Source organism: Anolis carolinensis, unplaced genomic scaffold, assembly GCF_035594765.1.
Source record: "Anolis carolinensis isolate JA03-04 unplaced genomic scaffold, rAnoCar3.1.pri scaffold_8, whole genome shotgun sequence".
NCBI classification, from domain to species: Eukaryota; Metazoa; Chordata; class Lepidosauria; order Squamata; family Dactyloidae; genus Anolis; species Anolis carolinensis.
In genome coordinates this window covers 5,909,381-5,927,559 of record NW_026943819.1, presented here as the reverse complement: position 1 = coordinate 5,927,559, position 18,179 = coordinate 5,909,381, and the positions used below count along the sequence as shown (strand labels likewise).

At 41.7% G+C, this 18,179-nt stretch overlaps 1 protein-coding gene across 7 annotated transcripts in view; it reads right to left on the bottom strand.

The window, feature by feature from the left end:
* The window catches only part of ank1 (ankyrin 1), a 232,977-nt gene extending 217,119 nt beyond the window's left edge, over nt 1-15,858 (bottom strand). Inside the window, exon 1 of one of the 7 annotated variants that reach the window (XR_010000500.1) lies at nt 15,053-15,855. Coding sequence is in view for 6 of the 7 variants with exons in the window: in XM_062961437.1 (XP_062817507.1) it covers nt 15,053-15,178 (126 nt within the window). In the remaining variant the exon portion in view is untranslated. Of the gene's footprint in view, nt 1-15,052 lie in introns of all 7 variants that reach the window. The other 6 variants (XM_062961437.1, XM_062961428.1, XM_062961427.1 and 3 more) reach the window with 6 other exon arrangements.
* Between the last annotated feature and the right edge of the window lie 2,321 nt (nt 15,859-18,179).

The following is an 18,179-nucleotide window of genomic DNA, read 5'->3' as shown; positions in this document are numbered from 1 at the left end:
ATGCCTTGCCCTTGCTTTTTTAAGGGCCAAAGTTTGCCTGATGTAGACCGTGGAGGATTTCTAAGGCAATTTTCATATTGAAAATACACACAGCATGTCCCAATACATGTGCAGCAAGAGGACAAGAATTGCCAGGGCACAAAGCATTTGCTTTTGGCTTTCCTCTGTGTGTGTTTTCTCCTTTAAACAACGAGGGCAAATATCATGCCAGCTTAACTTCAAAGCTTTACAGGGGGAAAAAAGAAAAACTTGCTTTGATGGCAGTGCCTGGGCAGAGAGTGCAAATTACTCAGCTGCAAAATATAAATGGAGGTGCTGGCCAGGGAGCGCAGAAATGTTGCTGATTCGCCCACAAATTCTGTTTCTCCTGCACTTCCCGGACTCTTGGGAACAACCATCTACTGCCTTAATGGCTTTTGCTACCTTTCTCTCCAACACAACAGACGCCAGCTCACACCACATCCAGTAATCCACTTTCGGAATCCAGATTATCTGCTTTGAACTGGAATATATAGAAGTATAGACTCATAGAACCTCCGGTGGCACAGTAGGTTGCACAGCTGACCTGCTGAACTTGCTGACCAAAAGGTCGCTGGTTCAAATCCAGGGAGCAGAGTGAGCACCCGCTGTTAGCTCCAGCTTCTGCCAACCTAGTAGTTCGAAAACATGCAAAGGTGAGTAGATCAATAGGGGAAGGTAACGGCGCTCCATGCAGTCACATGACCTTGGAGGTGTCTGTGGACAACGCCGGCTCTTCGGCTTAGAAATGGAGATGGGCACCAATCCCCAGAGTCGGCCACAACTGGACTTAACGTCAGGGGAAACCTTTACCTTTACTACTATATCAATATATTGTAATATTATTATTAATATTACTTTTTTTTCGTGTCAGGTGCAACTTGAGAAACTGCAAGTCGCTTCTGGAGTGAGAGAATTGGCCGTCTGCAAGGACATTGCCCAGGGGACATCCGGATGTTTTGATGTTTTTACCATCCTTGTGGGAGGCTTCTCTCATGTCCCCGCATGGAGCTGGAGCTGATAGAGGGAGCTCATCCGCGCTTAGAAATGGAGATGAGCACCAACCCCCAAAGTTGGACATAACTAGACTTAATGTCAAGGGGAAACATTTATCTTTTAGACTCATATCATCCAGTTCAAAGCAGATAAACCGGATTATAAAGCAGCGTAGACATGACGCCAAATATATTCATACAAAGGTGGCACTCAAAAACAAGGGAACTCATTTGATTGATTTGACTGAATCAAATGTGTTTCACTCTTCTTTCTTTTAGAGTGATCCATAGTTTTTCATGATGTACACAGTAAAATACCTTGCTGTAATTTATACAGTTCAGGCTGATTTTTTTTTTGAAATTATTTGTTGCATTACTTTAGGCAATATATCTTTGCAGTATGATCTCTAGTACTTCTTCCTTTTTTTGAATCCACGTATGGTAAAAGTTTTTGTTGTAAAATGTTGAGCATTACTTTGCTTGCATGGGGAATTCATGCAATGGTCTAATGTAATTCCTGATGTCTCATTTTCAAGAAATGTAATATTGAACATTTTTTTTAAAAAAACAAGGGAACTCCAGACAGCAAACAACCAAGTGCCAGGGAACACCTCCCAAACAGAGGGTGTATCCAGGCAATAGAGGCCAGGCTAACTCTATGCAGACATCCTAACTGGTAGAGCCAGCATTGTCCATAGACACCTCCAAGGTCATGTGACCGGCATGACAGGATGGAGCACTGCTACCTTCCCACTGGAGCAGTACCTATTTATCTACTCACATTTGCATGCTTTCGAACTGCTCGGTTGGCAGAAGTTGGGGCTAACAGCAGGTGCTCACTCCGCTCCCCAGATTCAAATCTACAACCTTTTGATCCGAAAGTTCAGCAGCTCAACAGTTTAACATACTGCGCCACTGGGGGCTCCGTCTATATTGCCATATAAAATCCAGATTACAGTAGAGTCTCACTTATCCAACACTCGCTTATCCAACGTTCTGGATTATCCAACACATTTTGTAGTCAATGTTTTCAATACATCGTGATATTTTGGTGCTAAATTCATAAATACAGTAATTACTATATAGTATTACTGCGTATTGAACTACTTTTTCTGTCAAATTTGTTGTATAACATGATGTTTTGGTGCTTAATTTGTAAAATCATAACCTAATTTGATGTTTAATAGGCTTTTTCTTAATCCTTCCTTATTATCCAACATAGTTGCTTATCCAACGTTCTGCTGGCCCATTTATGTTGGATAAGTGAGACTCTACTGTATTTGCTTTGAACTGGATTATATAGCATTATAGACTCATATAATCCCATTCAAAGCAGATTATGTAGATTAGCGATAATATGAGTTATATAGCAGCGTAGAAGGGGCCCGGGTCTCAATTTCAAACCCAAAATACGTTCATAGCAATAAGAGTAGAACTCTAAGCACATGTGGGAGAAACGTCAGGAGAGAATGCTTCTGGAACATGGCTTGGAAAACACATAGCAACCCAATTCAATGTTGTTTGTGGCAGTTTCTGGAATGTAACAACTTCTTGCAAAGTAAGAACTGAACAATTAAACAACAAATACTGTATATACTTGAATATAAGCCTAGTTTTTCAGCCCTTTTTTATGGCTGAAAAAGCTCTCCTCGGCTTATACTCGAGTGAGGATCCTGGCTGGCTTATGTTCGGGTCGGCTTATACTCAAGTATATAGGTATTCAGACTTTGATAGTTATCTTATTCAAGTATTATTATTATTATTATTATTATTATTATTATTATTATTATTACAGTAGAGTCTCACTTATCCAACATAAATGGGCTGGCAGAACATATAGGCGAATATGTTGGATAATAAGGAGAGATTAAGGAAAGGCCTATTAAACATCAAATTAGGTTATGATTTTACAAATTAAGCACCAAAACATCATGTTATACAACAAATTTGACAGAAAAAGTAGTTCAATATGCAGTAATGCTATGTAGTAATTACTGTATTTACAAATTTAGCACCAAAATATCACGATGTATTGAAAAGATTGACTACAAAAATGTGTTGGATAATCCAGAACGTTGGATAAGTGAGTGTTGGATAAGTGAGACTCTACTTTATTATTATTATTATTATTATTATTATTATTATTATTATTATTATTTTGTTCAGCAGCTCAGCGGTTTAACATACTGCGCCACTGGGGGCTCCTTCTATACTGCCATATAAAATCCAGATTATTTGCTTCGAACTGGATTATATAGCAGTATAGACTCGTATAATCCCATTCAAAGCAGATAATGTAGATTAGCGATAATATGAGTTATATAGCAGCGTAGAAAGGGCCCGGGTCTCAATCTCGAATCCAAAATAAGTTCATAGCAATAAGAGTAGAACTCTAAGCACACGTGGGCGAAACGTCAGGAGAGAATGCTTCTGGAACATGGCTTCGAAAACACATAGCAACCCAATTCAATGTTGTTTGTGGCAGTTTCTGGAATGTAACAACTTCTTGCAAAGTAAGAACTGAACAATTAAACAACAAATAATACTTTCAAACCAGGAACAGAACATTTTTCCAATTCCAAAAGCCATGCTCATGCCTGATCTACACCATCAAATTCATGCAGTTTGATCAAAAGGATTTCATCATATCATATACTCATTATTTTCCAAAATAATGTCTCCAGCCAACTCACCTGTTGGCAATGTAAATCCGCCTCTGGGAGCTGCATCCCTCCAAAGGATATTTTCCCTAAATCCTCTCTCTTATTGTGAATGGATATATAAATATATATATCGATATCACCAAATGACTCTCAATTCAATTGCAGTTCACCTTGAGAAATATCCGGCATCACACCTAGACGCTGGGAATGTTCCTTATGGGTCTAAAATGCCCAAATTCCCCCAGCTGTTCCTGCTTTTCTCATTACTGATGGCCTTCCTTCCATCCACCTGGTTTCTACAGCAAGTGAAAGCCCTCAAGATGATTTGCAACAAAAAAAATCCTGGTGCAACTGGTTAAATGAACACAAAGAAAGAGAACAGAGCAGAGAACCATACCCACACAAAAGGAAAGTCCAACAAGCCTTCAACCATATTGAGTTTCTTTACTAATACATCTATCGAGCTCTTTACAAGTCTGAGGTCAAATACTGCTGAGCATTCTCTGTATTTTACTGTTTTTAATCAGGGGTTTTTGTGATATTGTAATGGCGCTCCATGCAGTCATGCCAGTGGCCACACGAACTTGGAGGTGTCTACGGACAACGCCGGCTCTTCGGCTTAGAAATGGAGATGAGCACCAACCCCCAGAGTCGGTCACGACTGGACTTAACGTCAGGGGAAAACCTTTACCTTTTTGTGATATTGTAATTATTACATCGGCTGTATATTGTTTATATTTAGTTCCTGCACTTTTTTGTGTTTTGCATGTTATGCCTTGAGCGCTCAGTGAGTCCCGAGTCCCTCTGGGAGATGGCGGCAGGGTATAAATAAAATTATTATTATTATTATTATTATTATTATTATTATTGTATGACACAGCAAACAAGATAGAGATGCTGGATTTCGTATCACAAAATCACAAGTCAAACACTTCCCAAGTGTCTAGGACTGTGTTGTTGTTATTATTATTATTATTATATGACACAGTAAGCAAGATAGATATGCTGGATTTCTTTTCATAAAATCACAAGTCAAACACTTCCCAAGTGTCTAGGACTGTGTTGTTGTTGTTGTTGTTGTTGTTTTATTGTATGACACAGCAAACAAGATAGATAAATCACAAGTCAAAATCACAAGTCAAACACTTCCCAAGTGTCTAGGACTTATTATTATTATTATTATTATTATTATTATTATTATTATTATTATTACTATTGTTGTTGGAGGAAGGGAGGGAGGGAGGAATAAAGAAAAACACAGAGGATGAAGGGATGGAAGGAAAAGAATGAAGAAAGAGAGAGAAGAAGGACGATAGAGAGGAAGAGAGAGGAAGGAAGGCAGAGAGGAAGAGGGAGGGAGATGGAAGAAGGGAGGGAGGAAGGGAGAGGAAAAGAAAGAGGGAGGGAGAGAGAGGGAGGGAGGAAGAGAGTGTGAGAGGGAAAGAAGGGAGGGAGGGAGGGAGGAAGAGAAGAAGAGAGTGGAAGGAAGGAAGAGAGAGAAAGGAAAAGTGGGAGGGAGGAAGAGAGGAAAGGAGAAGGAAGGAAGGAAGGAAGGAAGGAAGGAAGGAAGGAAGGAAGGAAGGAAGGAAGGAAGGAAGGAAGGAAGGAGAAGAGAAAAGGAAGGAAGGAAAGAAAGAAGGGAGAGAAAGTGGAAGGAAGGAAGAGAGAAAAAGGAAAGGAGGGAGGGAGGAAGAGAGGAAAGAAGAGGGAAGGAAGGAATATATATATATATATATATATATATATATATATATATATATATATATATATATTAATTATATACTTTACTTTTATATTGTATTTAATTGTTTTTTTAACTGATTTTATGTACTGTTGATTGATTTTGTATAGGCATCTAATTGTGCCAGTGTTGTAAGCCGCCCTGAGTCCCTTCGGGTGAGAAGGGCGGGATATAAATATTGGAAATAAATAAAAAGAGAAAAAAGGAAGGGAAGAGAGCAGGAAGGAAGGTAAGAAAAAGGGGGGGGGAGGAAGGAAGGGGTTAAAGAATGGACTAATCACAAGAAACAATACAACATTTGCTATGGTCCCAAGCACATTACAACTCCAATTTCCATAGGAAATATGCTCCGAAGCTTCCTGTGGATACGCAAAACCATGAATAATAGCGAACCTTATTGAAGTGAAAGACTTCCAGCCCAAGAATAGCACAGACTTACACCAGGGGCCCTAAAATACCCAGAGAGGGCATATTTTGGACAAAATCAACAACGGATATAGGAGTTATACTGTGTATAATAAATATATACAGGGCACTCCCAATTAACCAGAACTCAAGCAACCGAAACGTCTGCCAACCTAGCAATTCGAAAACATGCCAATGTGAGTAGATCAATAGGTACTGCTCCGGCGGGAAGGCAACGGCATTCCATGCAGTCATGCCTATGGCCACATGACCTTGGAGGTGTCTACGGACAACGCCGGCTCTTCAGCTTAGAAATGGAGATGAGCATCAACCCTAATGTCAGGGGAAACCTTTACCTTTTTTATATCCCTCTTTTGCAAAATAATCCTATTATATTTGTTATTAAACATCTTAAACATCTGGTTCGTGTCGGCATGCCGAACTCAGAAGGCTCTTTAATACCAGAAATGGAAAGGTGATATAAATTTAGATCCTCCGCACTCCTACCTTGTGCATGTTAATATTAAAAGCGAACCCAAGCTGACTCAGGTATTCCAGGGGAGGAAGGCGGCAGGAGAATAAATAAAACAATAACCACAGCACATTGCCTCCCCATTAAGCAGAGGCTGGATGGCCATCTGTCGGGGGTGCTTTGAATGCGATTTCCTGCTTCTTGGCAGGGGGTTGGACTGGATGGCCCATGAGGTCTCTTCCAACTCTACTATTCTATGATTCTATGATTCTACTCTGCAAAATTAGACCTCGGGACTAAGTCAGCAAGGCTTTTCTATGGGATCTAGAGCAACATCTGTGTGTATATACCAGGCCTGGGCCAACTTGGGCCCCCCTTGGCTTATACTCAAGTGAGGGTCCTGGTTGGCTTATATTTGGGTCAACTTATACTCAAGAATATATTTTTATTTTATTTTTCTCTATTACTATTGGTATTATTACATGTATTATTTTACTCTATTATTATTACATTTATTATTGTACTCTATTATTGTTGCTACTATTACATTTATTTTACTCTGTTATTGTTATTATTATTACATTTATTATTTCACTCTCATCTTATTATTATTATTATTACATTTATTATTCTACTCTATTTATTATTACATGTATTATTTTCCTGTATTTATTATTATTATTACATGTATTATTTTACTCTATTATTATTAAAAGGATACATAAGCAAATTTACATTGAAGAAGATGAGAATAATGATTTGATCAGAGTCGGACAGTCTTATCTTAAATTAGAGCTTGATGTAAATATTCAAAAACATTTAACCTACTGATGCCTCAATTAATGTCATTTTATTGGTATCTATTTTAATTTCTGAAATTTCCCACCCTCTGCTTATACTTGAGTCAATGATTTCCCAGTTTTTTTGTGGTAAAATTAGATGCCTCAGCTTATATTCGGGTCGGCTTATATTCGAGTATATACGGTACATACAATTCACAATATACAGTAACAAGATACAAACAAAATCTATATATATATAAAAGGGTAATGAAATTTCGGCCTAGGACAAAACAACAAAACTACACATCCCAAAACACTAAACTTGGCAGCACAACCCCTCATCCATGCCTCTACGTTCATACAACAAAAAGAAAAGAAAAATAAAGTCCTAATTAGAGGGAGGGGAATAATTGTTTTTATCCAATTGCTGCCAGTTAGAAGGCTAAGCTCCGCCCACTTGGTCTCCTAGCAACCTACTCAGCCCACCCAGCCTCCCAATAATAATAATAATAATAATAATAATAATAATAATAATAATAATACAATCATAAGGTTAGCAGATACCCCTAAAGATCATCCAGTTCAACTTCCTTATATCACGCAGGAGGACACAATCCAACCACTCCTGACAGATAGCCATCCAGCCTCAACAAGTTCTCAGCAACACCACCAGACAACGCCACAGCAATGCGTGGCTGGGCTAAGCTAGTACAATATAAAACAAAAGTATTATAATAGTTGATAATTTCAGTCAACCATCAAATACAATTCTGTCGTATACATAAGTGAAGCATCTATGCAAGAATATGCACTCAGGACTTATAGAAATGAACAAGAATGTTTTTCGCTTTTGTGCAGCTAATTCCCCACCACCACCACCGATTATTTCTAGTATAGCCAACTCTAAGTACAGAAATTCTAGCCAATACTCCATACACCTGATAAGAGTGGTCTATAGATTACAAATAGCTACTCATCTTGGAAGCTTTGGTTTACACTTAGATGGGAGATCACTCGTGAAATAGAGATGCTACACCATGGAGTTGCCTTTGCCAAAGAAAACGCTCTGAAATCCATGCAGTCACCATGAGAGGTGACTTGACAACACACCGACACACGTCACAAAACGAATACCGTTCCAGTAAAGTCGCCAAGTCAAAAGCCGTCCTCATCTCTCTGCTCTTTGTGTGTTGCATAATCCTGAATCACTTCCACGATGCCAGCTTTGTATTATTTACACCGACTGCAAAGTGACTCTCCGGAGGCTGAATCGGAAACCGGGACCTTCAGGAAGCAAACGTTGTGCCTCCTTTGGCTGAGATTTGACCAGGAAAACTATGAATCCCCAATCACTCTGCCACCATTTAAATAACACAAAACTATCCAAACAACGATGATGATGATCATGCATAACTAGACTCTTCTTATGGCTCAAGGCAGGATGCAACATAATGAAACTGGGTTGCTGTGAGTTTTCCAGGCTGTCTGGCCATGTTCCAGAAGCATTCTCTCCTGACGTTTCACCCACATATATGGCAGCCATCCTCAGAGGCTGTGAGATTGGAAACGAGTCGAGCAGGGTTTATATATCTGTGCAATGTCCAGGGTGGGAGAAAGAACTCTTGTCTGTATGAATATTGCAATTGGCCACCTTGATTAGCATTGAATGGCCTTGCAGCTTCAAAGCCTGGCTGCTTTGAACAGACAAGAATTCTTTCTCCTACCCTGGAATTACTCTACTGTATTATGATGTAATACAATGTAATAATAATTATAATTCACTGTAATAATTGTATATTTATATTACATGCAATATTACTAATAATATTGCAATATAGTCATATAAGTCTATTAAACATCAAATTAAGTTATGATTTTACAAATTAAGCACCAAAACATTATGTTATACAACAAATTTGACAGAAAAAGTAGTTCAATACACAGTAATGCTATGTAGTAATTACTGTATTTACAAATTTAGTACCAAAATATCATGATGTATTGAAAATGCGTTGGATAATCCAGAATGTTGGATAAGCGAGTGTTGGATAAGTGAGACTCTACTGTATTATGATATAATACAATGTAATAATAATTATAATTCACTATTATAATTGTATATTTATATTACAGTAGAGTCTCACTTATCCAAGCCTCGCTTATCCAAGTTTCTGGATTATCCAACGCATTTTTGTAGTCAATGTTTTCCATACATCGTGATATTTTGGTGCTAAATTCGTAAATACAGTAATTACAACATAACATTACTGTGTATTGAACTGCTTTTTCTGTCATATTTGTTGTATAACATGATGTTTTGGTGCTTAATTAGTAAAATCATAACCTAATTTGATGTTTAATAGGCTTTTCCTTAATCCCTCCTTATTATCCAAGATATTCGCTTATCCAAGCTTCTGCTGGCCCGTTTAGCTTGGATAAGTGAGACTCTACTGTACATGCAATATTACTAATAATATTGCGATATAGTCATATAATATAATATATTGTATGTATATAAACTTGTAAACCGCCCTGAGTTTCCTTCGGGGTGAGAAGGGCGGGATATAAATCTTGCTAATAAATAAATAAATCTATATATATATAAAAGGGTAATGAAATTTCGGCCTAGGACAAAACAACAAAACTACACATCCCAGAAACACTGAACTTGGCAGCACAACCCCTCATCCATGCCTCTACGTTCATACAACAAAAAGAAAAGAAAAATAAAGTCCTAATTGGAGAGAGAGGAATAATTGTCTTTATCCAATTGCTGCCAGTTAGAAGGCTAAGCTCTGCCCACTTGGTCTCCTAGCAACCCACTCAGCCCAGGGGACAGGCAGAGTTAGGCCTCACTTAGGCCTCTTCCACACTGCCTATAAAATACAGATTATCTGATTTGAACTGGATTATATGGCAGTGTAGACTTAAGGCCCTTCCACACAGCTATATAACCCATTTATAATCTTATATTATCTGCTTTGAACTGCATTATCTTGACTCCACACTGCCATATAATCCACTTCAGTGTGCAGTCGGACACAACTTGTCATGAGAAAACCTTTACCCTTTACCTTAACTACCACCAATTCCTCAATAGTTTATTTCCCTACCACCAGACTTCGCCACAGCAACGCGTGGCCGGGCACAGCTAGTATAATATAATATATTGTATGTATATATACTTGTAAACCACCCTGACTTCCCTTCGGAGTGAGAAGGGCGGGATATACACCTCGCTAATAAATAAATAAATAAATAATATTGTTAAGTCTACGATACATGTGAGATCAGTGGAATATCTAATGCGTCAATAAACAATTATACGTATTAAATCAATCCTCGGCGGTGAGCATGTCACCTCTGCCTATTGGGTTGTGAGTATTGCGTGTCCTGCTTTTATTCAGTTTCATTCCATTCACAAAGCAAGAGATCCAACCTCCTGCGCTTGAGAAGATTGCATACAAGGAAAGCTAAAGAGAAAAGACAAGCTTCTGGGGTCTCTTCACTGATTTCTGGCTTGTGGCGGACACAAGAGAAGCCACTCCGCAAAACTAGAAGCTCGGAAACTCTAGAAAAGCATGTACAGCAGAGTCTCACTTATCCAACACTCACTTAACCAACATTCTGGATTATCCAATGCTTTTTTGTAGTCAATGTTTTCAATATACAGTAGAGTCTCACTTATCCAACGTATACGGGCCGGCAGAATGTTGGAAAAGCGAATATGTTGGATAATGAGGAGAGATTAAGAAAAAGCCTATTAAACATCAAAATAGGTTATGATTTTAAAAATTAAGCACCAAAACATCATGTTATACAACAAATTTGACAGAAAAAGTAGTTCAATACAGTAATGCTATGTAGTAATTACTGTATTTATGAATTTAGCACCAAAACATCACGATGTATTGAAAACATTGACTACAAAAATGGGTTGGATCATCCAGAACGTTGGATAAGCGAGTGTTGGATAAGTGAGACTCCACTGTATCATGATATTTTGGTTCTAAATTTGTAAATACAGTAATTTCTACATAGCATTACTGTGTATTGAACTACTTTTTCTGTCAAATTTGTTGTATAACATGATGTTTTGGTGCTTAATTTGTAAAAGCATAAACTAATTTGATGTTTAATAGGCTTTTTCTTAATCCGTCCTTATTATCCAACATATTCGCTTATCCAACGTTCTGCCGGCCCGTTTATGTTGGATAAGTGAGATTCTACTGTATAATATCTACCTGGAACATACGAAAAGCGAAGCCAGCAAACGCCATCTCCATCCCCAAAACAACACAGACCCACACCAGTTTGAAGTCCTCTGGAAGACCTCTGAAAGGGGGTCACGCCTCATTGGAACTCGCAACCCACATCTCGGGGAGGAATGATGATCCAGATTCCCAGCCAATTCAGGAGGCAATTTTTCCGAGCTCTTGTCCAGCAGAAACAAGGCCAAAGGATGCCCCGAAAGAGCTGGCCGTGGTGCTGAAGGAGGACAAAATAGAGGCTCCGGCAAAAGTACCAACGGAAGGGGGGAATAAGGGGGTGTCCTGCTCTTTCCTTGTGCTATTGGGGGGCAGAATGGGGTCTCCTCCTCTGTTTCCCCCTCTACTAAGGGAGAAGGATGTGCTTTCCCTTAAAAACTCATAAACCACAACTGGAAGGGAGCAAGGGAAGGAGGCCCCGGCAATCCCAGGAAATAGTCAGCTACAACTAATGGGTATTTCCAGCTACTGGAAGTCCTCAGCTACATCCAGCCACTTGGGTGACTCCAAACCTTGGGTGTTTCAAGTAACAAGTGCAAGGCCTTGGCTATTTCCAGCCTTGGGAACTCCCAGCCACTGGTTACTCTTAGCTACCGAAAGCCCTTCTCCAGCCAAGCACTGGAAACCAGTGGATATTCCAAACAACGTTTTGTAGACCGCAGTGTGCCTTGCATCGATTAACAAGAACTGGTTACACTGGAGGACCACAATGGTTTACAACCCTGGAGACTATTGGCCACCTGGGAGCCCTTGGATACTTCCATCCCCTGAGTATTTCCAGCCACTGGAGACACACTATTAGAAAAGCAGGCAAAGACTTCCAGGGTTGGAAATATCCACTGGCTGGAGGGACCCAAGGCTTTTCTAATAACTGGGAGTCTCCAGTGGATGGGAGTCCCCTAGGCCTTCCAATGTTTGCACATAGCCAAGGGCTTCCAGTCACTCCAAGTTCCCATTGACTCAAGCAGGCAATGGCAAACTTCAGCCCTCCAGATGTTTTGGACTTCAACTATCACAATTCCTACCGGCTATTAGGAACTGTGGGATTTGAAGTCCAAAATAGGAAGAGGGCTGAAGTTTGCCCATGCTCAAGACCATCCTGTAGCGAGAAACATCCCCCGGCTGGGAGTCCCCAGTGGGTGAGAGTAGGCAACGACTTCCAATATTGGAAATATCCAAGGTTTTTCTAATAGCTGGGAGTCTCCAGTGGCTGAGAGAGCCAAGTGGATGTTTCCAGCCATTGGAACGCCTCTAGTCAATGGGAACTTGCAGCTACTGGAAGTCCTTGGTTATTCCCAGCCACTGGAAGGCCTTGGGGACTCCCATCCACTGGAGACTCCCAGCTATTAGAAAAGCCTTGGGTCCCTCCAGCTAGTGGATATTTCAGCTACTGGGAGGCCTTGGGTCCCTCTAGTCAATGGGAGCTTGCAGTTGCTAGAAGCCCTTGGCTATATCCAGCCATTGGAAGACCTTGGGGATTCCCATCCACTGGAGACTCCCAGTTATTAGAAAAGCCTTGGGTCCTTCCAGCCAGTTGATATTTCCAACCCTGGAAGCCTCTGCCTGCTCTCAGCCCCTGGAGACTGCCAGAGTTGATGTTTCCAGCTATTGGAAGGCCTTGGGTCCCTCTAGTCAATGGGAACTTGCAGTTACTGGAAGCCTATTCCCAACTACTGGAAGGCCTTGGGTACTCCCATCCACTGGAGACTCCCAGTTATTGGAAAAGCCTTGGATATTTCCAACCCTGGAAGTCTTTGCCTGCTCTCAGCCCCTGGGAACTGCCAGCCACTGGATGTTTCCAGCCATTGGAAGGCCTTGGGTTCCTCTGGTCAATTGGAACTTGCAGTTGCTAGAAGCCCTTGGCTATTCCCAGCCATTGGAAGGCCTTGGGGACTCCCATCCACTAGAGACTCCCAGCAATCAGAAAAACCTTGGATATTTCCACTGAGCTACTGGAAGGCCTTGGGCCCCTCTAGTCAATGGGAGCTTGCAGTTACTGGAAGCCCTTGGCTATTTCCAGCCATCAGAAGGCCTTGGGGACTCCCGTCCACTAGAGACTCCCAGCAATTAGAAAAGCCTTGGATATTTCCAACCCTGGAAGTCTTTGCCTGCTCTCAGCCCCTGGGAGACTGCCAGCCAGTGGATGTTTCCAGCCATTGGAAGGCCTTGGTCCCCTCTAGTCAATGGGAACTTGCAGCTACTGGAAGCCCTTGGCCATTCCCAACCACTGGAAGGTCTTGGGGACTCCAATCCACTGGAGACTCCCAGCAATCAGAAAAGCCTTGCATATTTCCTCTGAGCTACTGGAAGGCCTTGGTCCCTTCTAGTCAATGGGAGCTTGCAGTTGCTAGAAGCCTTTGGCTATATCCAGCCATTAGAAGACCTTGGGTACTCCCAGCCACTGGAGAGTCCCAGCTATTACAAAAGTCTTGGATATTTCCAACCCTGGAAGTCTTTGCCTGCTCTCAGCCCCTGGGGACTGCCAGACAGTGGATGTTTCCACTGAGCTACTGGAAGCCCTTGGTTATTCCCAGCCATTGGAAAACCTTGGGGATTCCCATCCACTTGAGAGTCCCAGCAATCAGAAAAGCCTTTGATGTTTCCACTGAGCTGCTGGAAGGCCTTGGTCCCCTCTAGTCAATGAGGACTTGCAGCTACTGGAAGCCCTTGGCTATTCCCAACCACTGGAAGGCCTTGGGGACTCCCAGCCACTGGAGACTCCCAGTTATTACAAAAGCCTTGGATATTTCCAACCCTGGAAGTCTTTGCCTGCTCTTCAGCCAGCCAGTGGATCTTTCCAGCCATTGGAAGACCTTGGGTCCCTCTAGTCAATGAGAACTTGCAGTTACTGGAAGCCCTTGGCTATTCCCAACCATTGGAAGACCTTGAGGACTCCCATCCACTGGAGACCCCCAGCTATTAGAAAAGCTTTGGGTCCTTCCAGCTAGTGGATATTTCCAACCCTGGAAGTCTTTTCTTGCCCTCAGCCCCTGGAGAATGCCAGCCAGTGGATATTTCAGCTACTAGAAGGCCTTGGTCCTCTCTAGTCAATGGGAACTTGCAGCTGCTGGAAGCCCTTGCCTATTCCCAGCCATCGGAAGGCCTTGGGTACTCCCATCCACTGGAGACTCCCAGTTATTAGAAAAGCCTTGGATATTTCCAACCCTGGAAATCTTTGCCTGCTCTCAGCCAGCCAGTGGATGTTTCCAGCTACTGGAAGGCCTTGGGTCCCTCTAGTCAATGGGAACTTGCAGTTACTGGAAGCCCTTGGCTATTCCCAACCATTGGAAAGCCTTGGGGACTCCAATCCACTGGAGACCCCCAGCTATTAGAAAAGCCTTGGGTCCCTTCAGCTTTGGGATATTTCCACTGAGCTACTGGAAGGCCTTGGTCCCCTCTAGTCAATGGGAGTTTGCAGTTGCTAGAAGCCCTTGGCTATATCCAGCCATTGGAAGGCCTTGGGGACTCCCATCCACTGGAGACTCCCAATTATTAGAAAAGCCTTGGCTCCCTCCAGCCAGTGGATGTTTCCAGCCATTGGAAGGCCTTGGTCCCCTCTGGTCAATGGGGACTTGCAGCTCCTGGGAGCCCCTGGCCATGCCCCCCCCTTGGGGACGGACTCCCTGCCACGGGGACCCCTGCCTTGCTCCTCCCTGCCCTCCTGCTCCTCCCAAACCCCGCAGTGCCCCGGCCGGTGTCTCTTCCCACCTTCTTCTTGCGGTCCCGGGAGCGGTTGCGTCTCTTGCGGTTGGACTCCTCCTTCTCCTTCTGCTCCTGCAAGGCCTGCGCCTCGATGTCTTTGATCTTCTTGAGCTGCTTGGCGGCCTGGGCCATGGCTCCGGAGGGGGGGGGGGGGCTGCCCTCGGGCCGCGCCTGCCTCTTCCTCTGCGGCGGGGAGCGGGTCTCGGACCCCCGGGGACGGGGCGCGGGGGGCCGCTCAGGGCCCGGCTCCGTCGGGAGGGAGGCTGCGGCGCCTCGTCATGGTCCTGCTCCGGCTCCGGCTCCTGATGCTGAGCCTGGCGCTGGGGCTGCTTCTCTCGCGCCTGCTGCTGAGGCTTCTTCTGCTCCTTCTGCAGAGGCTCTGCGGTGAGCAAGCCGAGGAAAGAGAGAGAGAGAGAAAGGCTCCCGTGCTCCCCGCGCGGCCACAAGCCGAGCAGCAGCAGCAGCAGCGAAGGCAATGAATCGCCTGAGCAAGAGGAGGAGGAAGAGAGCCCCGAATCGATGCAGCTGCGGATTCTGCTTCTTCCTCCGGAGCCTCCTTGGAAGGGAAAGGGGCAGAGCTTGCACACAGCCTCTCTCTCTCACACTCACGCCCAAAAAGACACTCAATGCATTCTCACACTTGCAGCAGAGTCCCAAAGGCCATCTAGTCCCACCCCCTTCTGCTCCCATCAGGAGGCAGTATTGATGGCCATCTGTCGGGGGTGCTTTGAATGCGATTTCCTGCTTCTTGGCAGAATGGGGTTGGACTGGATGGGCCATGAGGTCTCTTCCAACTCTACTATTCTATGATTCTATGATTTATGTATTTATTTATTATTTACAATATTTATATTCCACCCTTCTTTCTCACCCCGAAGGGAACTCAGGGCGGATCACAATGCACATAATAATAATAATAATAATAATAATAATAATAATAATAATAATAATAATAACTCTGTTTATACCCCACCACCATCTCCCAGAAGAGACTCGGGCGGATCACAATGTACATAATAATAATAATAATAATAATAATAATAATAATAATAACAACAACAACAACTCTATTTATACCCCGCCACCATCTCCCCGAGGGGACTCGGGCAGATCACAATGCACATAATAATAATAATAATAATAATAATAATAATAATAATAATAAAAACCTCTATTTATACCCCGCCACCATCTTCCCGAGGGGACTCGGGCGGATCACAATGCACATAATAATAATAATAATAATAATAATAATAATAATAATAATAATAATAATAATAATAATAAAACTATTTATACCCCACCACCATCTCCCCGAGGGAACTCGGGCAGATCACAATGTACATAACAATAATAATAATAATAATAATAATAATAACTATTTATACCCTGCCACCATCTCCCTGAGGGGACTCGGGCAGATCACAATGCACATAATAATAATAATAATAATAATAATAATAATAATAATAATAATAATAATAAAAACTCTATTTATACCCCGCCACCATCTCCCCAAGGGGACTTGGGCGAATCACAATGCTAATAATAATAATAATAATAATAATAATAATAATAATAATTTTAAAAACTCTATTTATACCCCGCCACCATCTCTCCGAGGGGACTCGGGCAGCTTGCATGGGGCAAAGCCCAAACAACATAATTGAACAAAAACAACATATATACAATTCACAGTATAACAAGATAAAAACAATATACAATATAAAACAGAGATATTATAATAGTTAATAGTCAATGCCATTAGACATACGACATATAGACAGACACAGAGGCAATTTAAAATTTTCCTGCTTCATGAGGGTATGCTCGATTCCGGCCACTGGATAAAGCTGCCGCTTCACCGTCCACTTTGTGACACCGAGTCCTTGATGGAGTACTTTCTCATTCTTCCGCACGCTGCAGGAATATTTAATGGTATCATAAATCAGTTAAATTAGCCTCCCCGCATGAAGTGGTACCTAATTTTCCTACTTGACAGATGCAACTGTCTTTTGGGCTGAATAGGTGAACAGAAAGCCAGGCTATTTAACAGTCAGGAGCTCACTCCGGCCCAGGCTGGCTTTGAACTCATGACCTGTCAGTCAGTAATGATTTATTGCATCTGGCTACTAACCAGCTGCGCCACAGCCCTGTCCTTTACGTCACTTCTATCCCACCTTTCTTCACCCGAAGGGACTCAAGGCGGCTTACAGATCTGGCAAAAATTCAATGCCAGTAAAACAACAATACAATACGATTAAACATAAAGCAGATTAAAAAACCAATTTACATTAGTCATTAAAACACATGAGAAAATATACAAACTTGAAACATACAAAATGAATAAATCAATTCGTCTGAGAACCTTGCACATAATCTTTGATCCAGACCATGTTGATGCCGTAAAAGCATAGCTAGGTCTTTAGTTTCTTTCTAAAACCCAGAAGGGATGGAGCATGACGGATGTCGCTAGGGAGGGAATTCCACATTATTATTATTATTATTATGACACAGCAAACAAGATAGATATGCTGGATTTCGTATCACAAAATCACAAGTTGAACACTTCCCAAGTATCTAGGACTGTGTGATGTATTATTATTATTATTATTATTATTATTATTATAGAAGCATCATCAAAGCCTTCCCAACAGATGGCCATCCAGCCTTTGCTGAAAGTCTCCAAAGAAGGAGCCTCCATCATCAGTTTTGTTATTATTATCAATTACAATTACAGTAGAGTCTCACTTATCCAACACTCACTTACCCAACATTCTGGATTATCCAACGCATTTTTGTAGTCAATGTTTTAAATGCATTGTGATATTTTGGTGCTAAATTCGTAAATACAGTAATTACTACATAGCATTAATGTGTAATAAACTACTTTTTCTGTCAAATTTATTGTATAACATGATGTTTTGGTGCTTAATTTGTAAAATCATAACCTAATTTGATGTTTAATAGGCTTCACCTTAATCCCTCCTTATTATCCAAGATATTTGCTTATCCAAGCTTCTGCCGGCCCGTTTAGCTTGGATAAGTGAGACTCTACTGTATTACAAATTCATTAAATGATATGACTTAACATCCAAATACAAACAATGCCTTTTAAAAAAAAACCCAAGTA